Below are 27,987 nucleotides of genomic sequence, written 5' to 3'. Positions count from 1 at the left end.
AAAGAACTCTCACCTGTAAGCAGTATGATATCCCCAGGAAACACAGTGAGGGACCAAAATGCAGCACCACGCCACAGCACCACCTTTTTCTCAGTTTCTGACTGGTCAGTAACAACAACTGTTGCTACAGGAACCTTACACGAAGATTTTGGTTTAGTCTTCATCTGTATTTCTTTGATATGACAAGGATGTACAACTGTGACCAAAATATTGTACTTTTGATTTTTGATGCAGCAATTCTTAAGTAGTGATAGTTTCTTCTGGAGTTTCTTGAACTCTGTCATCCTGTCTGGATCCACTCTCATCCCAGAACCAGGTGGAGAAGAATTCAGTTTAGCTCTCTTGGATTTCACCTGTCTTTTAAATGTGGAGTGAAAAAGATGAAAGGAATCTTCATACTTGTGGGGTCTTTTAGAGGAGTTCTTTTGAGAACAGTTCCCTTGAGAGCACAGTATTCCAGAACTCAATGGCTCAATATGGATTTCATTTACAAATTGCTCAGCAGGAACATTAAGTTCTTGAAACTTTTCTGCATTTTCCTGAGCACTTTCTTCCTGTTTTGTAGCTTTAATCCAAACATTTTCCCCATCATCCTCGGAACTGAAAAGTTCAAGAGAACTTGCATCCTCCTCCTTATATTCATTTTCGGTCACATTAGTAGTACATGTTCCAAAACCAGAATCACATTGGAAGTGATTATACTGTCGTTCAGCTTTTTTACCTGCTTCTATTTCTGACAGTTTTACAATTCTTTCCTGCATTTCATTCTGTGCAAAAACAGCCACCTGACTCAAAGTCACTACACTACGAAATTCAGTGTCTGCTGACACTGCAGAGTCTGCACAGTCATTCTGTTCTTTTGGTTTGGACTCCAGACTTCCTTGGAAACACATATCTATATATTGACTTGGACGTTCATGATGCTCACTTCTGTGACCTGCCTGAAGTCCCAAGGACTGTAGATGGATGCTGACCTGCTCAGTACTGGCAACCAAAGCAGGAACATCAGAGCAGTTAACTTCCAAAGGACTGGCTTTTCTCTCAGTGAGGTCTGGGCAGCAGGCACGTGATGGCTTCCCTTGCCCAGGTGATTCTGCACAGCTCTGGGGCAGGTGCTCCCCTGCAGCCTGACTTACACCTGCAGGTGTGCATCTATCTTTGGATACTTGACAATCAGAGCAAGTTAAACTTGTGCTCTTTTTAAATGTGCTGGTACAAGTTACTGCCATAGGGGCAGGAGATGTCAAATCCTTTCCTTCTTTTGGCATGAACCTGCCCTGCTGAGCGCTGTCCCCACTTGCAGGGACTCCTGTGAGTGTGGAGCTCTCTGCCTGGGGCACCGAGGGGGCAGCAGCAGCCTGGACCTTTGCAGAAACAAACCCACGTGTATCACACAAACAGTGCAGTTCTCGCCATTTCTCACCAGCAGGGGCTGAACTGCTCTGCTCTAACCCCTCCAGCAGGCTCGGAATACTGGGTGCTCCCACAAAAATATGAATCTGAGATCTTTTGGACATTTTTGACTGCTGTGTGAGTTTAACTTAAAATAACGTGGCTTATGCAATAAGCACAATAATAAATACTAGCAAATGCAAAAAAAAAATAAAAAATTACTTTTTCCTTTACAATTTTAAAAATGCTTAAAATTCATAGTTTAGGGAGTATTTAATAGTTTAACTGGGAAAAACACTACTTGACTATTTAAACCCTATAAAATTAGACATACAAAATCTAAAAAGGGGAATTTATTTTAGAGATATTTAACATTTATTTGTGTCAAACCTGCATAGAAAAATAAAATTACAGCAACACCTAGTTTCTGATTCTGACACACGGAAACACATTATAGTGAAGTTAAAATTATTGACCTATTTGTCTTTATTTATAATTGCTAATTTAACAGTCAAATGTGACTTCACTATTCAGTACTTGATTTTGACTCATCTGAAACAGATGTAAGAAAATCTTCACAGCATGGTTAGGAGATCATTTCATCTCCCAGAAAATTACAGTTTCAACTAAATGATTAAAACACTAGAGCTATTTAAAATTAAAGTTTGCTAGAAATACAGTATTTTACATGCTGTTTTAGCATGAAACTACTGTTTCAGGCTATTAATGATCAATTATAATTATTTAATAATCGCTAAGAGGTCAGTAAAGCTTGAGCAGGTGATTTAGCATTTGCTTTAATTCATTTATGTAACAGCAAACTACTCAAGAAATTACTAGCTTTTCTAGCTAATTAAAAATAACCCCACCTACACAGCACACCAAAAGATCTTTCATTTTTAAGAATTTCTGCTGTATAATTATAATTTTAAAATATGAAGAAACAGCTATAACTGTTCTTTAAAATGGTGATTACAGCTACTTGTTTTAGGAGTAGTTTTTACTTTTGTTGTTAATAGAAGTTGGTTCAATAGGCAATTCTGCAGATGTAGAGAATACCAGAAAAAAATCGAGAGCAAACCCAGCTGTAAACAGAAGGAAAAGACCATTGAAACAAATGCAGCATTGAAAAATATGGAAATTCATAATTTAGCACTAATTAAATGAGCAACCATTTTCCTAACAACCCCACTAGGGGTCGATAAATCTACACATTCATAAGGCTCATTGTAACATGGAAAAACCATAAACATCCTGGAATACTGATCTCTGGTATATCATTGCTATCACTGGAAAAGCAATATACAGTCACTAAAATTAGACAGGGCAAAACATAAAGAAGCTACAAACCCCATATTTTATGTTCATGACAAAATAAATACCATTTAAAACACTTTAGTGTCCAAACTTCTGCAGTTGTACATTTAAATTTAGTCACAGAAAATGGTAAATTTTAAAGGACAATACCCAAAGCTGTGAAAACTTTGAGTTACATAAAGAATGGTAATATACAAATAGCCAGAAGAACAGAATTGACAATCAACACTAAAGTAGTGCACTAGGTAAGGGAAAGACAAAGCAAAGTAATAGTGAGGTTGAATCCCTAAAGAAGTGATGCTAATAAGTTTTGTAGATAAAAGGCTACCTAATATACATGATGTAAAAAGCCTAGTAACAGATCAGTGAGAAACAGAAAATGTTACTATCAGTTCAAATGAACTGGGTAAACGAACATTTATATAGTAATTTATCAGCCCCTCATTTTAAGTATCACTTCTCTTTTGCTTTTTGACATGTTTAAAGGTTTGTAAGTTACACAAAATTTCAGAAAGTTTTCCTTAGCTTTCCAATTCTGTAACTTCTCTAAACTTAGGATTTGCTTTCCTGACTCACATTTTGCAGTGCCAGTACATTCAAGGCTGGACGGGGCCCTGAGCAACCTGGTTGAACGAAATGTGCCCATGACAGGGGGTTTGGAACTTGATGATTTTTATGAACCTTTCCAACCTGAGCTGTTCTATGATTCTATGATCACACCAAAGGAACTTAATCTTGATGTTATTTAATGAATGTTTGCAATTAAAATACAGTTTATATTTTCAAAACATAAATTACCTTAGGAATGGTAAGTGATGTCTGCCAACTGATTCGTGCAATAGGTCCACTACTAAATGACCTACTTTGCCAATTTCTAAGTGACTTTTTGAGTCAGAGATGTCAAACTCCTTCCTGTATGAGGAATGACCAGTACCTAAAATCATTTAAGTCTGTAATTCAGAAAAAAAAAAAAATTAGAGTTTACATAAATTCTCTGTACACAAAACTATTTAAAGAACCTTTGCTGCTTTAGAACAGAATTATTACTCGATGAGTTTTGTTAGTGAAGTTCTGCACCTTGTTATAAATGAAAATCTGAAAGAACAATTCACTACAGATTTTAAAAGGTGAGCAAAAAAGCTATCAATCATTTTAGTAAATTCTACTTCCACAAAAATAATCCATTTTATACTACAGTTATCTATGGGCAGACAGTGGGTTAACTAACTATACCAAGGATAACAGGAGCTAAAACTCAAAGATACAACTGAAACCTGAATGCACATATCCATTATACCTGTTAATTATTACACCATTTCCTAATTTGTGGAAAGCTGTTCTTTTCCTAAAAGCCAATGAAAGCCAAGCTCTTTATCTCTGAAATGGTCAGAGTCTGATTGATGGGTCAATGATCTATTAAAAAACGGTAACTACATCAGCAAGTTTTACATTTGCAAGACATTGCAACTGATAGTTGTATATAGTGTATTTCCTCCAATTTAAACAGTATTTTAGGGTATTTCCTCCAATCCAAACAGAAAGACAGGAATTCTAAATTTAAAGTTTTTTAAAACAAACTGTCATTTAACAGACTGGCAATTAGTGTTCTGCAGCACACAGAACAAAACTAAAAATAGCTTTAAAAATCCTCTTCCCATGGTTACTTTTAAAATGTTCTGATGCTACATACATGACCTTAAAGTACCCCTAAAATACCCTAGAAATATTCATCAACTTTATTCCATATTTTTATATTCATTAATAGTATTCACTCACCATGATAATCATTAAGCATTACGCCAAGGTAATTTAAGAGGGTGACACAACTTCAGCTTCCTATCATTGCTGAATATTCATGGCAGCCACATGTCTAAATCTCTGTTTTGAGAAGATACATCCAAATAGTCTCATCAAGTCTTTACTTAAGCAGTCTACACTAAAAGTAAATCACACTAATTCGACCTCCAGTTAAAAGTTTCTTTGTCTGTTACACACTACAAAGTTTCAAGCTACAAATAGAATTACAGAAATAAAAGACAGCAATGCATCAGAAGAAAAAGGACTATAGCAATAGAATGCAAAAGTGTACCTTCCCCTCTAGAAACACTAAAGTTTTAGGAAATAAACAGTGAATTCTTTTAACTTCCTACTTTGATTTGCTGCAGCTTGATGATGAGCATCCTAAGTGGTAAGTGGTTAACGAACTGATCCCTAAAATATGCAAGAAAACATTATATTGTCATTTACCTGCTGAAAAGCTGGCCCAGTAAGTAATAAATGCATAAAGTAGGATATTCCTTAAATTCTAAATTTTAGCTTCTATTGTGAACTTTGCCCTCCCTTATTCGCATACTTGACTTTATACTCCTCCTACATGTAGTATAAAATATTAAAGGATTAATTCATCTACCTTACAACAGAGGAAACTGAATTATTCATAGCCATCTTTGGAGTATTTCGTTTCAGTTCAATTCAAGCTGTAGGGTTGTTTGGCTGGGCTTTTCTTTATTCAACAACTCAACCTATGAGGCTGTGGAGTAGAAAATCTACGAAGACAGTTGCCAACAAAGGGAAAACCAGAAACTCTCCTGGCACTTCCACCAAGCTGCTCAAATCTCCCTCCAAAAATCAACATGATCTTTTTAAAAAATCAGGTACTGCAGCTGCACAGTAAATGAAAGAGAAAAAACAGCAAACAGTGTAGTAACAGTTTCATACACTTAGAAACTGAAACAATTCTGGGATGAAGTGATGAATGCACTACACTTTTGCTTGCAACTTGTGCAAGAAAAAGAAAGGTGATCCTTCTGCCAACAACTCCTGCTGGCACTGCAAGTGAATCAATATACCAGCGACAGCACCTATCTACTAAATCAGTAAGCTGGGTCCAAACAGATTAAGAGGAACACAATGGAAAATAAAAATTGACAGAAGAAATCAAGCTAAGCAACTTGTAGCTGAAGCAAACTTACTCTACATAAGAGTGAGGGATGTATCATGTGGGCTTAAAAGAAGATTAAACATGTACATGAATGGCAGCTCAGGGAGATTTATGTATATTCCATTGGCCAAGGCTGGTGGGACCTAACAAGAAGCCAAGGGAACACAGATGTGGGGAGAACATACATGTACAATGGGCAACTGGGGAAATGGATAGGATAGGTTTTATTTCTGTCAGCCCTTGTTTGGTGATTGTTATAATCACCAAATACCTTTTATCTGAATTTCAATACAAGGTTTCAGGCAAAGACTGTAGTCCTGTATAACCCCATGCAATTTTACACCATGATGGTTGTTTGGTTCACGTAAGTTACACCATGTTAGCACATGGAATACTGTGCACAGAGGCTGCTGTCAGCCAGACCTGTGGTATAGCAAGAATCCTGCTACTTCATATCAAAATTGATGAAAATCACAAGTCTTCATTTGCCTACAGCAGTATCTGTAATTAGTATAAAGTTATTTCTAAATGAGGTACTTAGGCTATTATTGACCATAAAATAATTTCTATTAATACTTACTAATGAAGTTAAAAGCAACAATACTAATCCATTCAGTATTTAGTTTTTCTCACTGGCTGTTACCAGAGGGCTACAACACCATTTGGACTCAAGACAGGTACAGGTGGTTTACAAGTACATAAAACCTGTATTCAGCAATACATAGCCAGAAAACATGAGGTACCCAATTTTTTTCCTTATTTGGAGCAATTTCAGTAACAAGATGATTTTTAGCATATGGAACACCTATGGTTTAGGCATCACAATAGAAACCTTCCTAAATACTACTGCAGCAGCAGGGAAATAATTTAAACAAGAAATCAATGTTCTAAGCAGTTCTACAGCCTGACACCATAAAAAAATGTTAAATCAAACTACTGAGTAAGAAGAGGCAAGTTGCTCTTCATAACTATTACTGAAATATTAATATACAAAAAGAAGGCAAGCAATCAAATGGCATTGCTATTGCTAATATTTAATGTGTATCTACTTGCCTGCAGGATCAGGGCCTGTGGTTACTAAAGTTGTGCTCTAGAAGGACAATATTTCCCTGGATGTGAAACAAATATATTTCTTCTCTAAATACAAGCTTGGATCATATAAAGACATCTACTGAGCAGTTGCATCAGCCATTTTATTTTACCATTACTATTTTTTGGAACCAAGTGATGCAAAAATCTGAACACTTATAATACACTTTTGATTCAGCCACTCAGAGAGTCTTCATAGTGTTTGAAAATTGGAGTAAAGGTAGTGGGCTTTTGTGACTACCTTGATAATTCTTTCCTCACTGCCTTTGTGCCTTTCGAGATGGCCCCTTAAGTAAATGCTATTTATTGATTTTAGTTTTGCAACACACAAAAACATATAATTAAGGAGATATGAGCATCCAGTGGCTGCTACAAACAAAAGAAGTTAAAAGTTCTAGAGAACACTGACCTTTTGAGTAGAAAAGAAAGATAAAGGTAAAAGGTCAAAGATACACAAACGTGCCATGCACGTTTCGTTGAAGAACATTCATTTCCCAAACCCTTATTTTTGGGAACTATTTAAACAACTAAACTGATATACCGTCTGTCAAGAAAGATATTGTTCCATATATTTCAGCATATAAAACACCTCACAATATTAGAATAGCATCATTGTGGCTTTTTTTAGAAAAACTATTTAGCTGGCAGAAAATTTTCCACAGGTATCATAACCAATGAAAATCTATGTTGGGACTGAAACCTGATAAACAGAGGTGGACAAAACAATACAGGACCTAAGATGAAAGCAAAGTAACTGGTCAAAGAAACATCATAATAGCCTGACTTCCATCAGATTAACTGCTGGTAGATTTGACTTATTAGGACAAGAAGATAAATATATGAGAAATATTTAAAATACAAAGCCAACAATATTATTTTCTCTTTACAAAAGCCTTATTCAAAAAAGATGAAGTTTTATAATGAAAACTTGGATGCTGACTGCACATTCATAACCAAAATTGAGATATTGTCAGTGTTTTGGACAACAGCCATAGGTAAGACTGTCCTTTTGCTTTTGTACTGTGGGAGACAGGGTGTTGAAAAGGTGCATTTCATAAGTCTACCATGTAAAGTAATTTACTTTATTTTGTTACTATGTAAGTAATCTACTAGTGCCAGAAAAATGTCTTTCACTCTCCACCACAAGTGGTTATGTTAGCAATAGACCTTAACAGAAGCTGCAGTTCCTCTTGCCTTTATGACAAATGGGATACTTCTCACTTGTGAGCATCACTAAACAATGCACGTTCACTGTCTGCCAACTGAAAAAATCAGACACTCACTCCAAGAAGCACACAAGTCATCACTAGATCAAGTCATGTACTTTTATACTTCAAAGCTACAAGCTACACAAGGAGCTACAGAGAAGCCAGGTGGCACACGAGCCCACAAGACACTTTAGACCAACAGTTCAATCATGACTTCATTTACTTCATCACTTTTTATTACAGGACCCCTCCAGGAAAGTAAACATTTAACCTTCCTGCAAACATAAATGGCAGCAAGTACTTCTTGTCAGCACTGAACCTATAGCACCAGATCTATCTATCCCCTCCCCACCCCAAACCACATTGTGCACATTTTATCTGTTCCTCTAGTGTGCAGCTACATCCTTTATGTGGTATCATTAGTGTATTTCTGTGAGGATCAAAGGAGCTGGCAATCCAATCCAATCAATAGCTGATCTCCTCAGTACTTTCATACCTCAGGAAGATGAAAGCTGACTTTACACACTTATAGATCCAGTGTCTCAAAAGAAAAGTTCAAACACATGCTTTGGATGTGAGCATTGTAATTTAAACAAAACACTTGACAGATGCTAACTACATGACAGTACTGACTTTTATATCCAAATCTAGAATTTCAGTTCTTGAAAAGGCAATGGATTTTCAAGAATATTTTAATGTTTCCCTTTTGCACATACCCCGAGAACACACTTCAGCTGTAAGTGAAAAGGATTTTCTCTTCAATCTATAAGTCAAGAGGTTTAAGATTTTTTAAGATCTAAAGCTCCCTTAAGGAAACATAACCTTCAGACTTGGGCCAAACTGTCTCTGTACACTGATGAACAGCATTACAAAGATCACTGATGGTTCACTGCCCACACCTGCTCCTTGTTGTGGCCACAGAAGGAACACACCTACCAAATTCTTTGCAGAACTGTATGAACGCCAAACACTCCTTCATGGCTATTCCAGCTAAGTAGTAAAGTTGTTAATTTACAAGGGCATTGCAGTAAACCAAGACAAAAAAAAAATCAGATAATTTTAAGTGAGTGAGAACTACAGTGAATCTTCTGGAAACAGAAACAAAGTTTTCAAATCTTTTTGGCATTTACCTAGGAAAAAATTAAGATATGGTAAATAAGGAGAATTAGCATTCATTTTTTAATATATAAGCCTTTACATTTCAATGGTTTAGATGAATGTTAGTTTAGCAAACTGGTTAAGCTTTAACAGGGGAACAGGTAACACTGAGTAACTATCAACAGAGCTGACTGAGCCAAAGGTGTCTTTTAGATGCAAATTTCCTTATTTCAAAAGGGTAGCTTCTCTCTCAGACTTTAGGGCAGCAATGCACTTTGACTATTTATTAAAAATAATTTGACTAATTATACTTCAAAAAATTGTAGATCAAAATTTCTATCCTACTGTGCTCCAGAAAGTTAAAGGAAATAATCACAATCGAACAAAATGTGCATGAAGTATACTAATTAAATGCCAGAAACACTGATTTGGCCTGTACCCTTTTCCACGGTAATTCAGCTGTCTGAAAACACCTCAAGCAAAATCAAAAAACTCAAGGTATGATGTAACAAGTCATCCTGGATCTCCCTCTACTGTTCCAAGTCATAGTGTGTGGAACAGCAGGGCATACCAGCATAACCACTGATAAAAACCTTCTTGTACCTTTGTTCTCAGTCAAAGCACATAATTTTCATCACTGTTTTTGTTCAAGACAATATCTCAATTACTATCTGTACAGTGCTATTATTGCTGTGCACCTTCACTCAGCTGCCTTTGATTCAGTAACTTTCATAAATGTTTTTATTACGTGCAGTACTGCATAGTTCTGCCCCTGAAATTTTAAGTGAACTTCCAAAACTCCTGAAGTATTAAGAGATAAGGATGGAAACTAAAGAGACTTATCTATTTATTAATTTGTCTTCGTGCAGAAGCTTCTCCAATCTGAAGTAAAATTGCTATAAATTGTTTCTTTCTGCAATATAATGCAGAGAGAGTAGAGATTAAAGAAATGGTCACCTCATAGTTTAACACCTTGTTTTGGAGCTGTAATCCTGTCTGCAAATGCAATTTTTTTTCAGTCTACCAGGAGTTGCAAGTTCTATACTTGATTTTCACTAGAATAGAAACAACAGAACTGATATACAAAAGGCCAATATTGGCTACTGGAATATTAGCGTTTTCTTTATCCATAAATCTTGTGAGGTGCTATACAAAGCTAAAATCACAAGAGACTTCAAAACATATTTTATAAAACATTAGCAGGAAGTTTTCACATAGAACAGAAGCAGCAGTGCCAGTGTTATAAATCTATCTTTTTAACAAGAGTTCTTTTTAATGCCCCAACACACAAATGAGTTTGGTACTAAAGTAACTCTGAAGAGTGTTTTGTAACCCACCCTTATTCCATGTCAAGAGACATCATTTACAGAAAGACAGCTACTGCCCTGTGTGACTTGTGGTGCTTTAGTGCCACACACACACATGGAATTTTACATTCTGTAAAAACATGAAAGAGGAAAATTAGAGGTGAAGAAACACAAGAAATTTGCACTCTATTCCATATCAAAGTATCTTATGTATCCAGCTAATGATTCGAATAACTCCAGGTTTAACTTGCTTTCTTAGGGAAGCACACGAATATAAATAAACAGCTACTGTTGTACTGAGCATATGACAGGAAATGAGTAAATACATATTGGTTTCCCTTCCAATAAATTTCACATTAAAATCTGTTTATATGAGCTTACTTTGAAAGATTTTAAAATTAGCAGATAAAGCAGAAAACCCAAAAAGCTATTACACTAAACATGTGACCCATTATCTTTCTCTGGAGATTAGTAACCTTTACAACAGACCAGAGAGACAGGAATTCAAAAAGCAGTACAGTTTGTTCTGTCTTGGCTAATCTTCTGGGTTACCTGACATTGCATTGCAAGAACTATGTTAACTATGTTAACATTACATTTTATATAAAAACAGTATCTTGCAGGTAAAACTAACATACCATCTAAATAGGTGTCACTTTAGGAGTGTGCTCATAAAACAACATTAAGTGAGGTATGGCAACATTTCACGTTAAGTGTTGTGAAACACTGGAGCAGAAGAAAAATTTGAGCTAAATAAAAGACATAAAATGAAATCAAGACTTTTCAGCACAAATCTAAAAATTAGCAAATGAAGATTTAGTTTATATGAAGGAAACCAGATTAAAATATAACTGAAGGCCTCTTTTCAAAAATATAGTCATTCATTCAGTAAATACAAGGTATTCAGAGACAAGTGAGAATCAAAATATTAATATTCTTCTGTCAACAGGAACTCTATGACATTACAATATATAAACAATGTATTATGAAGTTCAGCTACCAACACAAAAACCATGCAGAAAACTGAACAGTCTGATCACAGTGTGAAAAAAATTAATAAGTTATGGGTATGGATGGAAAGTTTCACAAAATGAGCAAGTGTAAGAATTTGATTTAATGAAGCTGAGAAGAAAAACATCCAAAACAACGTCCATTTAAGTTGCATTCCTCATTTAAAAAAGGCAAATATAGAAGAGGGAAAAAACACACAAATTAAGAACTGTGCAATCATACTGTGTAGTTTTTAATTCCTTAATACATTATGATATTACTTCGTCGATTCTTTCTCCATATAGCAAACAAGTCTTATTTTACCAGCTCTCAAGGAAGTTATTAGTTATTATTAGTTATTATTAGTAGATTCCAATCCCAAATGGGAACCAGCTGTCAAGTCCCTTTACCTACATTTATTCCTTTAACTTGGGAAACACAGTGTTTAAAAAAACAAGCACTTACATTTGAGATCCAGGTAAGCTTAAAGGATAAAATTCTGATCCTGGAAGCTATTCTGTGCAGTTCCTTTCTCCAGGCAGCCCTAAACTGAAAAGCTGTTTAATGGGCATTTCAGCCTTCTTTGGAGCATGCAAACATGGAGAAGGAAGCTGTCCATCAGCAGCATTCTCCACGGCTGAGCATTACAAAGCCACTTAAACTGTACAGCAGGATAGAATGGTGGTGTTATGTAAAGTTTTTCCCCTCCAAACAGAGCCCAGCTTCCTAAGACTATAATATAAAAAAATGAAAGTCCCTTAAAAAAATGTCTTGACTCACCTTTCAAAAAAAGGAAATTTCACTCTTGCAGCCAACATCAGTATTTTAGAAAGATGTGAGGAAACTTTACCCAAATAGGTCAAACCCTATCCTTTCAAATTCTCAATAGCTCATTTTATATAAATCATAATACACTTTAGTGGGGACTGAAGCTGTTCCAATGTAAAAGTTATTTAGGCTTTTCCACATTACCTTGGCTTTCTAGTCTAGTTCCAGGCTCCATGACAGAAACTTGCCACCACTCTTCATGTTAACAAGAGTACTTATGATACTTCAAAAGTAGTTCTATCCAATTATTCTAAAAATTAAATAGCGACTTCTCAGCTCAGGAACTAGATGTCAAAAGCAGAACTATTGGCAGAAAGCTTGCCACTGATATTTAGGATTGCTTTAGGACTGCTTTACAAGCATTGATGCAATGCAGGGTTTGAGCTTACTGCAGGAATGAAAGTCTCACACCTGAGAAGTCAGAGCTCTGCCTCCTGGGGTTGCACTGCTGGACACAGGAAGGCCAGGGAACAGCTCAACTGCAAAGTCTGTATTCCCAATGAGTCCATTAGAATTAGCAATCCATGCAGTTACAGAGCTAATAAAGTCACCTTCCTCTATCTCATCTCAATTTCATGCTCTTTTATGACCTAGGGTGGGAAAACACAAAAAAACAAACAAGTCTAAGTTCAAGACTGCTTCACTCCAAAAGTGCTGTTCACTGCTTTAAACAAGTTGATCTGACATTCTCAGCAAAAAAGCACAATCATATCTACACTGGCATATTCCCAAAGAACTCATGCCAACCCCAGCATTTACTTTGCTTGTTGAGTAATTCCACCTTACTTGGCATTTCAGAAATTCTTCTAACCAAATACAGCCACAGGTCAAATTGTATTACCTACTCTTCACCTGCCATCATCCAATTTGCTGGATGAAGATTTGCTTAAAGAATGACTTCTTTTCAGATATATTAAGCATTTTCATACAGTATGAAAATAATTCAAATAAAATCTGCTGGAAAAACATAAATGCAATGTATTTGACAAGCATTCCTTTCATCCAAACTGACTCATTAAAGTAGGTTATGAATGAAGCTATGGATAGTATTTGTTATTCCAAGAGAACATCTGCTCATTCCTCTATCACTAATTTCTATGGATTCTTTTAATCCAACGGAACCTGCAAAAGCCTACATAACTTCTATTTTTCATCATCTTCAACATAAAATTAATGATCTGCAGTTCCATTAGACATCCCTATTTCTGTTCCTAGGAATGATTAAATTGAATATGCTCTGAAAAAAGGATAAACATTCATGACTAGAAGTATTTTACTTACCACTTTGGAAAATAATCTAAGACTTTCCTATATTTATTGAAGAAAATCAAGTCTGATAAGAAAGAAACTGTATGAGTTTATTAGAAAAGCAAATTCCAGGAGTTTCTCCTTAAGAATACATAGTGTCCATACCTTCTAGCCTATATTCATTCAGATATGAGGACCATACGTATAACCAGCTCAGTTCCAAGCAATACTCAATGTATTTGTCCTCCCAATATTTTTAAGAAGTTTGGAATAAATTATCATCTGGATTTTTTATGGGAACTGAGGCAATGAAAGGTTAAGTAACTTACTTTTGCTTGCACAGCAAATTGGACCAAGTGTAGAACTTACTGAGTGAATCTTACATACTCATACCTTAAACATTGCACTGCAATTCCCCAGTGCATAATCCTTCACCTTTTTGATAAGATACAAAACTACCCTTTTCACCTCAGCTTTTCACCCTACCTCTTGAGATCTTAACAGTCATCATCTCTGGTTCTTTAATTTCTATAACTACAACTCTCCCTGCAATATGAGATTTATTGTCCTCTGCTGCTTTTATTCCTTGCTTGAGGTCTCAAGTGCTGGTTTATAAGCACAAAATAATCAAATGATTCAAAGTCAGGATTAACACAGGGCATCTGGTGTAAGTATTTTTTTTGTTTAGTTCCTGAACCTCATACATTATTTGAAGGAAGTTCTTTCTTACCTTATATTGTGCAGAAGACACCCACACAATCAAGCCTTAGTTTTCAAAATGTTAAGAATTACTTTAAATCCTGAGGCAGTGCCCTATATTCTAGAACTCACTCAGGGAGAAAAAAGATGTTTTGCCACATAACAGACTTTATTTTTTCTTTTCGTTAACAGGCCCATTAACTTCCTTAACTTACATAACCTTCACTGAATTAGCCATCTAATAAACATGAATCAACTGCACCTAAAACTGAGCAACATTAATGGACTTGCACTACAAGCATGAGTTCGGTGTAGGTGAGAGGTAGAGTATTTAGGGAGAACAGAACAGTGAAGCAGAGTGGCTTCTAATTCCACCCTTCACCTATTCATCTATTACTCTGAGGTTTTTGGTCACATGAGGAAGAAGCTCAGTTTCTGCTTAGGTAACCCAATGTTAGATTGAAGTAAATGCCACCGAGATAATGTAGCCTTAAAACCTGAGGTGAACACATAACATCCTCTGTTCAAGAAAGCTGATCTCTAATGATAACTGAACAATCTAAAAGCATACATTATTTAGATTGCCATTTAGTGTTCCTTTACTAAACTAAAAACCACCAAGCTTATGTGAAAACTGATAAGAAACCAGGATAAGCTTCTACAAATTCCATGGTGATTTTAACTCATTTACTCAGAAGACCACAATATAGTAGTTTTACTGAAACCAGAAAATCTCTTACTAATGACATGCAGAGACCCTAACTTTCCAAGTGCTTCAAAATAAGCTTAATTTCAACCTACTAGCTTTCAAAGGAAAAAAACCCAGAAGATATTAAGTAGAACAGGTAAGTTAGACGTTATCTTGCCAACATTGACAAGATCAGACAATAAATAATAATGAAGAAAAACTTGATACAGTGTTTTCAAAAATTGTTCAAGAGTGGTCAAGAAGGAACAATTAATTAAAACAGAAACATTTCCTTTTTTGACCTATTTTTTCATTCTGAGATTCCTCTGGGATGACCTATACAACAGTGATTTTTTTGCTGGATCTCTACATCCAGTGGACACCATGAACAATCCCAAAGTCTGTGAAAGATGACAAAGAAAAGATATCACATATACATTTTTACATCAAGCATAACCAGCTATGTTTTTCCTCTCCCAAGAAATCCATAATGTGTTGGGAAATACCAGCCAATGTACTCCTGGAGTTTTCCAAATAATACCAATTTCAATTATGCCAACAAAAACTTGAATGGCAAATCTTAATGCTTTGTATCTGGACTTCAACCACCAGCATATTTCACAGAAGATTTAAGCATTCAAACATATTTTAACAATCTGTATTTCCATAACCACTCTTCTAAATTGAAAGAGGCTAAAGTTGATTTTGCTAATAGAAATGCAAATAAAAACACTATAGGAGACTAGTAATCTCTAGCTCTTAAGAGCTTTAATGTTTGTTATTTAAACAACACACACTATATTTATGTCAACAACTTCTGACTGTCAATTGAATATTAAACCAAGAAAAAACTGGTTTGCAGCCTCTGATACTGTGATTCCAGGCTGGAAAGATCTCGGGTATAATTTTCAGCCAGACAGCCAAGGACACCAAGAGTTGCAAAAAAGATCTGTTTCAGTTGTAAATGTTACTTTCATACAATTCTTATTTCCCTCCTGGCAAACCACTTTCTACTATCTGTTATTTGCTATGTTCACTGAAGTAGACAGGAATTTTCTAAAAAACAGAATTGCCAGGAAATAAACTGAGTGAAGTACTTTCTTTCTGAACTTTATTTAAGAGAACAAAGCTGGCATGCTCAGAGTGCATCTGTGGAAGATTTATGCCTGTGTATCTATCAGCTTTCCCATTACTAGATTTTTCATCAGCTGATTTCAAACACACTTAACAGTGGGATGATTTCAGAATTGGGTAACTATATCATGCCCTCTTTTGTCTTTTAAATTAGAAATGAGGAAATACCAATCAAAAGCGAAAGATTATGCCACAGTGACACAAACCAGTTCCTTACACAGATTCTCACTGATACAGGAATTGAGAAAGGAGAAGCCTTCACGCTGACCCACAAAAGCCTCTATCATGAATGGCCATGTTGATGGAAAGGTGACAGAAATCAGATTAATTTGTTACTGACTTCAGCAAGTTTTGGGTCATACCTGCATCCTTCAAAGTGAGTTAATTTTTGTCCTACCCATCTGAAAACCAGAACTGGTGTTACAGGGGTAAGTGTCATTAAAAAGCATACTTAAAATCTATCAGTTAGATTATCTGGCAATATTCATTATCAATATTGATAGTAACAGTACTGAAACCTGGCACTGAGAATTTCTGTGTATCTATAGACTGCCTGACCAAGAGATGAGGGCATCAGTTCCCATATACATGAAGAGCTTTTTTTATCTGCTCTGTCACAGAGCTGAAGTAACCAGTTGGCAACATCAGTCATCATGCACAGCAACTATATAAACAGATGGTGACAGAAGGCCTTTAAAGCTAATAAACATAAGCACAACCACTTTTCATGGCGATAAAAAATATTTACTCATGAAGTAGTTATCAGAATTTATTCAATATTTTGATTTCAGCAGCAGAATTATTAAGTTAAAAGCTCAGAAAACTTCTCTGAACCACTAACTGAGGGCTTTCCCAAGTAACTTTCACTTATGAATCCCTGTCAAATTCACATCCTAAATAATGGGCTAATAGATCTATTATCAGAATTTTGAAATATGAATGATATCTTGTCACAGAAGTTCTGGAAAGGTACAAAAAAAAAGTAAAAAAAAAATAACAAAAAAAAACGACAAAAAACCCACCCAAACAAACAAACCCAAAAAACAAAAAAAAAAACCTAACCAAAAACTTCTGTTTGATTAAATAATAAATTTACATATTATTTTGCTCAGCTACAGATTATTTTTGTAGCAATGCCTCAAGTAAGACCCACTTTAGCCTAGTCCCTACTAGGCTAGACCTAGAGAACTTCCTACTTTACTTGCACAATTATGAGTTTCACTCCCTACTTTTACAGTGCTATAGACAAGCAAAAATATTACTATTTACAGATAAGAAAATGCAGCTTATTACTTGAACTTAGCAGTCAGGAAAAACTTTGATTTAATGCAAAGTAATACATAAAAGCATTAAATAATGTACCACAGGTACCTAAGCATTTCATTAGTGAGACAAAGTATTGAAAGGTTTAAAGCCTTTATCTCAACATGAAATAATCTGAATACCTCTTTTCCAATTTTGCAACATTGCAGAAAGCACATCTCAAATTTGCAGTATGTGCAAATTAACTTCTGCAGCCTGCCTGGAAAACCAACCATTTCAGGTTCATTTTTATTACGGGAAAAGCAGTAAACAAAGAAAATGTACAGGTCAGCTCTCTAGACTGGCTATGGCTTAACACAGGTGAAGTTATTTATAGAGAAAAGGCTCTAAACCAATAGATCTCAGTATTGATAGCTAACAGTAAAAAGGCTTTTAATAAGCCTTGGTCTCTGATTGGTTGTAAACAGATGACTGAAATGAAGATTTCTAGTTAAGTGTTCATTTGGTAGAAGTGCTCATATAGCCAGTCACAAATTAAGGGGATCTTCTGGGATTCACCTAATTCATGTGCTGCGTGTAACAGCATCTTACAGGGACAGCCCTCCAGCAACACTGAAAGCCAAGCACACATCCTGGTTCATTTCTGTTACATCCTTGGCATAAAAAGGGAGGAATATAATCAAGAAATATGGCACTTAGAGTACAATTTAATCACTAATTTGGAATTAAAATTAATTTGAATTAAAGTTAATTACATTAACTATTTCTTAGACTCTTTAATCTGTAGTATATTTGTTTCATTAAAAAATACATCTTTGAAAGAAAAAATGCTGTATCAAGATTACCTTCCATTACTCTGAAGACTGAATGCTGGTACATCTTCCTGCACATAAAGAAACTGCCATCTCTATTTCCACATCCTATGCCAAAACTAATTAGACATGAAGTTTTTACTTTAAAGCATTGGGAAGGAGAAAAATTAAACCCACGAGCTTGAGAACATCTCAAGCTAAAGATCTGGAAAATAACTGGATTTCTATTTGGCACTATTTTAGTACATTTTCCCACAATATGCAGGCAGCTCCCATGCAGGAGGATTTCTGTGAAGTCCTACACACTTGCTGCTCACCTGCATCTCCATTTAACACAAACACACAGGATTTTAGCCAAGAGGCGTGTCAATAGTACTACACTTACATTCCTATCATATTCATATCCTCCCATTCACTCAGAAAGTATTCTTCAACTGTCCAAAGCTCTGTTGATTCAGAAACTGAGCAGTTTCTGCAGCAGTTTGGGGTAAGAAAATAACCCCAGCTCTCACCTATTTAGTTACACTACCAAGATCTACATAAAGCAGTACAGCATAACATCTAAGCAAAGAAAAAAAGGCCTTTTTTTGCAATTTATGGTGAAATGAGGAAGGGAAACAAATGCTCATATAAGCAATTCAAAGGCAAACAACTTGTTTCAATTTTTATTTGGAATTTATCACAATCAATTCTTTAAGCAAGGGGTAAGAACTGTCAAGTGCATCATGCAGTATGGCTCACAACTTAAAATTATATTTTCTGAAACAACTGTAATTGCATTTTCAGGTTTTTTCAAAAGCAATTTTGTCTTCCCAGAAGACAGTTTACCACAGAAAGGAAATGGTCCTCTGTACAGATGAACTTTTCTCATGAGTGTGTTGTCTAATGGAGGCTCAAACTCTGCACCAGAGGCAACCCCAGGGTTACCCTGGATTTGAAGGGCTCAGGCAGAGAAGGGAAGAGTTATTCAGAGCCCTGGGAGGATCCCTAATTTGCAGCTTCTCTGGTCCTTCTCATCTGCTCTGGTCAGCTGTTAAGAGGACTGGGATGTAAACTGGGAATAGCTATCCTAGTTTCTGAGGGAATTCAGCACCAGTACACCCTGGGAATGTTTTACCCCAAATAGCTAGTACTTCAAATAATATAATGGATTAAAGCAGGAAGTATTTGATTCTTGTCTTAGATCCCTTTTCTCAATAAAATCTTAAAATCTGACACATAGAAAATTACTCCTCCTGCTATGAAATTGCTAATATACACCTTAAAACAGCAGACTGCTTTAGGAAGGCACAACACAGTATTTATTATTGTTCTTATCTCTAATAAAAATAACGTTAAAGATTATATATAGGATGTTTTAGAAACAAATTAAATCAAGCTGTTTGTCTTCTTCAGTTATACTTCAGAGATTTTAAACAGAAACTGATACCTGTCATGTACACACAGTTGAAAATTACCTTGCTGCAAAGTCCATGAATCATACAGACAGTTCCTACCACACAGGTGTTGGGTTTTCTCTACTTATGTCTCTCTTCAGATGGACCAAAACTTTGTATGAAATTAATGAAGTTAGTGAAACTTCTGGTTGTGAAGACAAAAAAATTACCTTTTAATCCACCCCAGAGGTGTTTTTATTCTTTTTTACTGATGCTACTCAAATGTGAGTCTTCTGATGGCACCTCACATGCTATATGAAAGTAAAGAAGATACAGTTCCTCTTTAATTATCACAATTACCACTTTCATGCCTGCTAGAATTCATTCTGAAGTATGCCATTTTTAATTTCCTCCAGCAAACTGATTTTGATTCAACTGCTTAGCACATAAATACTTGAATGGAGGACACAGATAGTGGAATCACTCCTGCCTCGAGAAAGGATGAATCAAACAGAAATACGGTGCAGACTTGCTGAGTTTGACAAACTGCCTGTAAATTGTACACATTATTTCAGTTATAAGAACATACAAAATAAAACTCCCTAATTATCTTATCTCTTACAATATTTAATGACTAAGAAATTTAACATGCTGATTTAGTTATTCTCAGCATTCAATGCACAGCTTGTTAAATGTTTTACTGTAATGCAGTTTTGTTTAGAAAGGAGGGTAGGCATGGTACTGTCATTGCTTCAAATACAGCTGTGTGACCGAGACCCCGGAGACCCACGTGGTTCTCACATTGCCATGTCCCATGCTCAGTCTCAAATACATCCACATACATGTGCTACAAACAGCCTGACACTGCAAGCAGCTGATAATTGAGTGTGCTTGTAAGTCAGAGAGAACACAGCTGAAAGCAGGATAGGAGCTAAGCACATTAACCTTAAGATCTACATGCTTGAGCAAACCAGCTAATCACATTCTTCATTTAACCTCTGTGTTTGTGCAATGATATTCCAACCTACAGAACAAGGCGGAAATAATTACCTGATAAGGACTAATTGCTACAATACCTCTCACCACCTTCTTTCCTTATGCATTTACAAAATATTTTGTACAGATATTGAGCTCTAGCTAATGAGAACACGCAGATGACTGAAGTAGTAGCTCAAAGATACAAAGACTGAGAACAGGGCAGTTCTGTGAACTGAAAATCAACACCAAAACATAAGTTTTCCACAAACCACCTATACTATGGACAGAAAACCAAATCATTATGCTTGTTTCTAAAGCCCTGTGTGAACATCCAATGAAAAAAACAGCTTTTTTCCCCCCCGTATCACTATTGAGGATCTTTGTTCTCTAGACTACAATTATAAACCATCCTCATTACAGATTAAGCCAGCCTTAATAGTGGTCTGGACTTAAGAGAACTTCTTTAGAGTCTTAGGACAAAGAGCAACATCAAATCAAGGTAAAAATTGAGCATCAGATGTCTGAAGAGTTTATATGAGTTAAAGAATCTGTGACTAATCTTCCTGCTGACAAATACACACAAAAAGTTAAATAACTTTCCCACAAGCCCTGCAGCACAGCCCATAGTGGTTTAAGAGATTCCCACAGTGATAAAGCAACTTCCTGGTTATTACTGGCTTAGGGGCATTGATCTCCCACAAGTTTAAAAGGAAAAAAAAAAAAAAAGCCACTGTATTTTCCAATTAGCAGCCCAAACCGACAAAAAATTAACAAGCCACTTAATTCTTCTAAAATGAACCTAGTTCAATAGTACAGCACACTCTCTCATGCTCTGAAAGCAAATCTTACACAGTTTAAAGAAATATTCTTAAGAGATGTTGCCTGAGCTACATTTAAAAAATGGACTTGAATGGACTAAGACCCAGCAAAATGAAAAACAGTCGAGGAAACAAAGTAGATAAATCTCAACGTCTTTTCCAACCTCAGTGATTTAACGGTGCTATGAAAGCAGCCACGTTGACAGCTTTACTCGAAGCCTCTGTCCCCTCTCGGCAGGGCAGTCACATAAACACCCGTGGAAAAGCTGTATTCCCCCACAGGTTCCTTTCCCTGTGAGCGCTGAACGCTGTGTGAGCACGCCCTCACTTGCACCGTACTTGCACTAAGAGAAGCCTCGTTTTTCACGCGGCTGAAGGGCGGCACCTGAAGGCTACCTGCCCCAGGCTCTTCACGGGCAGCCGCGCACCCAGCCGGCGCAGGGCCCCGCGGGCCGGGCGCTGTGGCAGCGGCTGCGCTCCCGGCAGGGCGGGCGGCGGGCCCGGCCTCACGGGCGGGAGCGGGAAGGGGAACGGGAAGGGGCGGTGCGGCGAGTGCGCACTGGGCAGGCGCGGCCCGGCCCCGCCCGCCGCGCCCCCTCCCCTCCGCGAATCCCGCCGGGGGCGGTGCGGGGCGCGGGGCGCAGGCGCGTTCGGGAGGCGCGGAGAGCTCCCGCCCTCCGCGCCCTGCGGGCGCGCCGCCCCCCTGCAGCCCGCGTTTAAAGGCGGCGGCGGCGGCGCCCGGTGCCTCCTGTGACAGCGGCAGCGCCGCTTCGATCTTCACTTCTGGCGGCCGCCGCCATGTACCGCTACTTAGGGGAGCTGCTTGCGTCCCGCCTGGCCGCCAGCTCGGTGCTGGCGGGCGCGGAGCCGGGCGGGCCGGTGGCGGCCGGGGGGGCAGTGGTGGCGGCGGCGGCGTGGGGGGGGGGCCGGTGTCCCCGGCGGCACTACTGTGAGGCGGCAAAGAAGGAGGACGACCCCAACTTCTTCAAGATGGTGGAGGGGTTCTTCGATCGCGGCGCCAGCATCGTGGAGGACAAGCTGGTGGAGGGGCTACGCACCCGCGAGAGCATGGAGGAGCGGCGCCACCGCGTCCGTGGCATCCTCCGCATCATCAAGCCCTGCAACCATGTGCTTAGCGTCTCCTTCCCTATCAAGCGCGACAACGGCGAGTGGGAGGTGATCGAGGGCTACCGGGCGCAGCACAGCCAGCACCGCACGCCCTGCAAGGGAGGTGAGAGCCGCCGCCTCCCTGGGCCCTTGGAGGGCCGGGCCGCCGTGCCCCCGGCCAGCCCCCCCGTCCCGCCGCGCCCGCTGCCCGTCCGGCCAGCGAGGGCAAGCGGCTGTCTCCCTGTACCCCCCGTGGTATCCGATAGCCGAGGGAAGGCAGGCGTAGGGCGGTTCCTCCGCAGCCCTTCAGCGCTCCGCTGCCCCGGCCCCGCGGGTGACCCTCGGGCCAGCTCCGGTGCCGGGTGTCGCGGCTGCCGGTCGGGCCTTCGCCGCACCCACCGCCGGTCCGGCCCTAGGCATGGCGAGGAGACCCCCCGTCTAATTGTAACTCGATGTGACACAGACCTCGATAGTGTTTGTAGGAAAACGTGGCCGCACAATGCTAGAAGTGCCTGCTCGAGTCGAGAGCTGGAGGAGCCACTGTCCCTTCATACTCAGCCTTCTGTGTTCGCGAAAACCTGGTACTCACACAGAAAACATCCGTAGAGAAAAATAACAAGTCAACTGTGTTTCTCGTTACCGGCTGGATACATAGTTAGACAAAAGTGATTTTTCTGGAAGTAGATCCCTCAAGGTAGGTAGGTGAGACCAATGACATGCCGAGGGACCGAGAGGGTGAATCCCTCTGGAGCTAAGCGGGGCTGGGCTCATGGGATCGGCCGTCATGTCAGAGGAATCAGAGTCCCTTTTAGTCTGGGATAGATGGCATCTCCTTGAAAAACAAATACAGATGTCCTTCAGCATAACTTACTCAAGAGCTCTGATGTTTGTGGACATTTGAGTATTGGAAACCATTTCAGGTCTGTGCCTCAAACCAGAGCTTCTGTAGTCTGTAAACATTTTTTTTTTTTTTCAGTGTACATCAGCTTTATGGTAAATAACGGTTACAGAAAGCAACTGATTTCTTATAAATGAAGTCCTCTGACTTCAAGACTAGATTAGGAAGGGTGTTCCTAGGTAAATGTGTTTGTGAGAATCAGTTCAGCTGGTGTATATATATGACATGAGGATTTCTCTCTGCAGCACAAATAGTGTGTCCTGTTAATGTGATTCCCAACATTCCAAAATCAAATAGCTAATGAGTTTCCTGTGACATGATAAATTCTTAGCCAAAAGAGGCTAACTTAACTTTTGGTTGTTTACTTGAAGCAAGAATTAGCATCAGACTTAGTTGTAGCTGAAGTTGGGTGTGGCTGAAGCTTACTCTGTGTGAATCTATGCCATTGCTGTAATTTTTTTTAAAATCCTGGTGGATATCACACTGCTGTTGTATCACTGCTTCAGTTAAATTACTCTTTGCTGCTGCTTACAAAAAGTCCTTTGCTGTACAGCCTGTGTTACTCTTAAGATCTTGCTTGCATAAAATTCAGTTCAGTGGCAAATTAAGTAATGAAATAATATTGATATACGATAGCTTCTAATATTTCACATTAGTATTGCTCCTAAGTGAAGGAACTAATGTTTATGCAACAAATAATTATAAAATGCACTGTACGTGAACAAACCCCACCAGCTGGGTGATTGGACACTCTCTGTTCTGATACCTAAATTACTAAATCCTCACCAGAATTTACTGATTTTGTTATGCCTGTCTGCACTCACACTGGAGCACTTATAGGCAATTGAAAATGACAGCTACAGAAAGGAAGTCTCAGTAGTTTGTACTTTTCTTATGTTGCTCCCCCATCCCCTCTGAATTTAGGGAAGGAATTGCAAATGATATTTCCTTTTCATTCTTAAACACAGAGATCATTAATGGATTTCACCTTCTACTGCTCTCTAGGAATTTGCTCACTATCAGGTGACAGATCTGAATTTGTAGTAAATTTAAATGGGATGCATGATAAGCATAGATCAGTTGCTTGAGACCTGCTATGAAAAAGATGTGAGGAAGCAGAACATTTCTACTTTAATGGCAAAGGAGTGGTAAAAGTATTTCTGCATTTATAGTACATTTGATCCACCTGAAATTCACCAACAACTTGAGCTTTTGTCTGAAAGGCTTTTTTGAACTAGAATCTTACAACAGTCCACAGGGATAAAAGCACAAAGTCCAATGAAATACAACTCCAAACTCTATATAATGGTATGAAATAGGGAAGCTTGCTGAAGTGAGTGTCCCACACACTGTGGACCCCAGAGTCCAATGCAAGTAATTAACACCATCAAGGAACAGCAGGGGACATAAGGCCTCCTTTTAAAAGAAGGGATGAGTTAACAAGTGGAAGGCTTGCAAAGACGTTGGGAAGAACACAGTTTCCACATCTTTTCACATGCAGAATTGTGACCTTTACATTTGTGCTTCCTAAAAAGTAAACTTTGGTAAAACAAGGTTACTTGTTTTGCACTTTTTATTTAATTTTTTTTTTTGAGTGTGTGTGTCCTTGCTGCTAAGAAAGAAATGGTTATTTACTGGAATAGTTGAGTTTAGTTACTGTTAGGTGATTACTAGCAAGTGGGGATGCTTTGCCATGTCTATTCTTTCAAGGGGCATTGTGCTTTAAAGGCTCATATCTCTTGAGAGGTTTATGTAAACTGAAGGATAAGAGATGCTGGTTACAGAATATTAAATACTGTTCTGTATGCAGATTAAACAAATGGTCAAAGTACACTTTAAGATTCAAGTCACAAATGTAGGAGTACAAAAGTTTTTTGGTCTTTTAAAGGTTGTCCTCTTTTAATTGTTCCTAATTTTTTCAGTATATTCATGCCAAAATACTTCATTAGCAATTGTATGTTACTTCTGTATGCCTTTCTGTTTATAAGGGCATTTACAGATTTAACCATGAACTAATCAAGAATTTTAAAATCTTGATTTAAAAGCCCTAGTCTTGGAGACAGCTGAATTAATCAAAGAAAGAGTCTAAATAAACATTTTAATTATAGACACTTTAGCAGCACCTTCTTGTTTCTACTAAATATTTGTAGTTAACAGTATAACAGATGATATTTCTTCTATCAGAGATGTCAATTTCTTTGCCTGCTTATTCTCTTCTGGAGTGAAACCTCAATCTCAGTTTGGTGTTCCAGCCCACATGTGAAAGCTGCCAGACTTTAAATGCAAGGTTTATCTTTATAAATCTTACATGTGCAGGCAAATGATATCTGCTAGCACAAACCAGCAGTTCCTTGACTGGTAGTCCTTCACCTCCTCTGTGCTGGCTTCTCTTTTGCCTGCAAAGTAGAAATACCTCAGCAGAGTGAATGCCATGAGAGGACTACTTTGAAAAATCATGCATGGGTAACTGTGGCCTGATACAGCTGCATGAGGGAAAATCCAAGATCATTAGCCTTACATTTTTTGTATAGGCAAACTCCTACACTATGGTGAGAAACTTGACTGTCCTATTTGTATTCAAGAAGTACAATGCTATTAATACCATAATTCTAACAATCAAAAGCATTGTTAATAAAAAGAGGAAGTTATTTAAAGGCTTATCCTACTTTCCTCTCTCCCCCAAAAGCACATGTAAGAACACAAGTCAGCTTGGTTGTGTTGGATGTAGCTGTCATTACATAGCAGTGCAGGTGACTCTTCATTGGGTGAAGAAAAGTGCTTTTCTGGAAAAGAAACACGAGGTACTGAAGCATGCTTTCTTTTCAGTTTACAACTTCTGGTGGTTTTTCACCTTATGGAGAGAACCCAGAAATAACACTTCTTGTTTAATCTTGTGGTGCTTACCAGTTTAATTGTTGTAGAAGTTAATCCTTAATTCTGCTTTGGGGGTTGCAAACTCCTGCAACTTGAGAATGTGGTGATTCTTTTTCTTAGCAGTGCTTCTCTGCTGTACTTTATGAATCTTTACAGAACAGTCATAAATATCCCCAAGTGGCAGATCTTGTAGTATGTCCAGCATGCAAATCCAGGTTTTAAGGACACCGTTTTCTGCAATGTAACTTTTTGCTAGAAAGGAAAAATCAGTTAGATGCCTCCTCATCCCACTGAGAATATGGAATAAGCAGTTTTCTTGTGTGTTGGAACTCAGGTTGCTTACGCTCCACGTGTAGTATTTATACAACTGGATTGATGCTTCCTGGTAGCTGAAGTAATGCTGTGGGTCACATCACTCTTTCCTTTGCTGATGTGGTGACTTGCATGCCAGTGGCCAGTACTAACAGGAAACCACAGCTGCTCTTGTTCACTGCACTGACAGCTGCCTAAAGAAGTAAAACAAACCAAATAGGGTACAGGAAATGAGATGTCTGAATACAGATGACTTTGTTGGAAAGTACTCCGGCAGCTCCTACTTAAAATAATAAATTCTAAATAATTGCATCAAGTTCTATGAAAGGTGTAGAACTGGTTAAGCTGCTTTTTATGTGGTTGCTGATGGCTGTTTATCATTAATTGGTCAGTTTTAGAAAACAAAATAAACTTAATGAATTTTTACCTGCTTAGTAGAATGGAAGTGATTCCGTGCTTGTTAGGCAGCATTTACTATGGAAATAATGCTGTTAGGTGGTTTTAAAACCTTTTCAAGCCTTTCCATGTTAATCAACTGTCCAACAAGTCTGTTATAAGTGAAAGCAAATGAATCAAAGCTGGAAACAGCCTAACTTTTGTTTGTGCTCACCCAAATTGCTGTAACCAAGTCTCAGCTGCTTCCTCGGTTCTGAAAGGCTTTAAAACCATCCTTAGATCTGGACTAGATTTAGTATAACTTTCATTTACAGAGGAATCTTGCAAAGCTTTGTCAAACATTACTTCAGAGTTCACTTTTTTATGTGAAGACAAATGAGGCTTACTTTATTTGTTCAGTTGACTTGGAGGTGAATGAATTTGATTTCCTGTGTGCTGCTGCCTTGGCTGGTTAGTGGAAGGAGCTATTCTGTGCTACAAAACTTCCCTGTTTCAAAACTGTTGTCTGGTCTTGGCTGCTTTTATTCTGCCTATCAGGATTTATCCTTCTCTCTTGGCTCATGAGTTCATATTAATGAGTTTCTTACAGCATAAGATGACTTTTATTCATGCCACCCTTGCCGCAGAGGTCCAAGGCTGGCACTGATCTCAGTGCCCAGTCACAAAATACCCTCTGCTGCAGACATTGTGTTGAAAACAGTGTACATATCTGATGATGGAAACCTTACTTGCAAAAGAAAAACTTGCACATGCAGGACTTGGACCAGTACAACCTCATGTGCTGTCTCAACATATTTATTCCTTTTCTAAGAGGGTAAGGAGTAGTGCTGTAAGGTATCTTGGAATCAGCAGAGCTGTTTATCTTGGGGTTGAATTAATGGCTTTGCTATTTAAGTCATGCATGGGTGAAAGTTAAGAGCTTGTGCCTTTGGCCTGGGGTCTTTCGAGTAAGACATGGAAATGTACCCTATGGACCATGCAACAGATGGAACTATAACATGGACCATCTGTAACCTGAAATAAACCTTGGAAACTGATCTTACTCCAAAGGAGTGTGAGAGTTTTTTGGTGGGGGAAAAAAGGTAATTAGCCTAGTTGTGATAATGCTTCCAGTGTTACAGCTAAAACTTACATGAGTGCCTTACTTGCATGGAATCATTAAGACTGGAAAAGACTTCCAAGACTGAGTCCAACCTTTGACGAATTTTCATAGG

The 27,987-nt window shown here is 38.1% G+C and overlaps 2 protein-coding genes across 8 annotated transcripts in view; one reads left to right on the top strand and one right to left on the bottom strand.

Moving 5' to 3' along the window:
* The window catches only part of SHLD2 (shieldin complex subunit 2), a 29,983-nt gene extending 8,332 nt beyond the window's left edge, over window positions 1-21,651 (bottom strand). Inside the window, exons 1-3 of one of the 7 annotated variants that reach the window (XM_015632577.3) lie at window positions 21,351-21,651; window positions 3,508-4,587; window positions 14-2,477 (exon numbers count right to left, since the gene is read on the bottom strand). In XM_015632577.3, the coding sequence (XP_015488063.1) occupies window positions 14-1,517 (1,504 nt within the window). In that variant the 5' untranslated portion in view covers window positions 1,518-2,477; window positions 3,508-4,587; window positions 21,351-21,651. Of the gene's footprint in view, window positions 1-13; window positions 2,478-3,507; window positions 11,695-21,350 lie in introns of those variants that run through there. The other 6 variants (XM_015632578.3, XM_015632579.3, XR_004498097.1 and 3 more) reach the window with 6 other exon arrangements.
* Window positions 21,652-21,935: 284 nt separating this feature from the next.
* The window catches only part of GLUD1 (glutamate dehydrogenase 1), a 29,658-nt gene continuing 23,606 nt past the window's right edge, over window positions 21,936-27,987 (top strand). The window contains exon 1 of the mRNA XM_015633261.3: window positions 21,936-22,417. Within this exon, the coding sequence (XP_015488747.1) occupies window positions 21,985-22,417 (433 nt within the window). The 5' untranslated portion in view covers window positions 21,936-21,984. The remainder of the gene's footprint in view (window positions 22,418-27,987) is intronic.

Source organism: Parus major, chromosome 6 (assembly GCF_001522545.3).
Source record: "Parus major isolate Abel chromosome 6, Parus_major1.1, whole genome shotgun sequence".
In the NCBI taxonomy this organism is placed as follows: domain Eukaryota; kingdom Metazoa; phylum Chordata; class Aves; order Passeriformes; family Paridae; genus Parus; species Parus major.
Note: the sequence above shows the minus strand (reverse complement) of the source record. Positions and strands in the feature narration are given on the sequence as shown.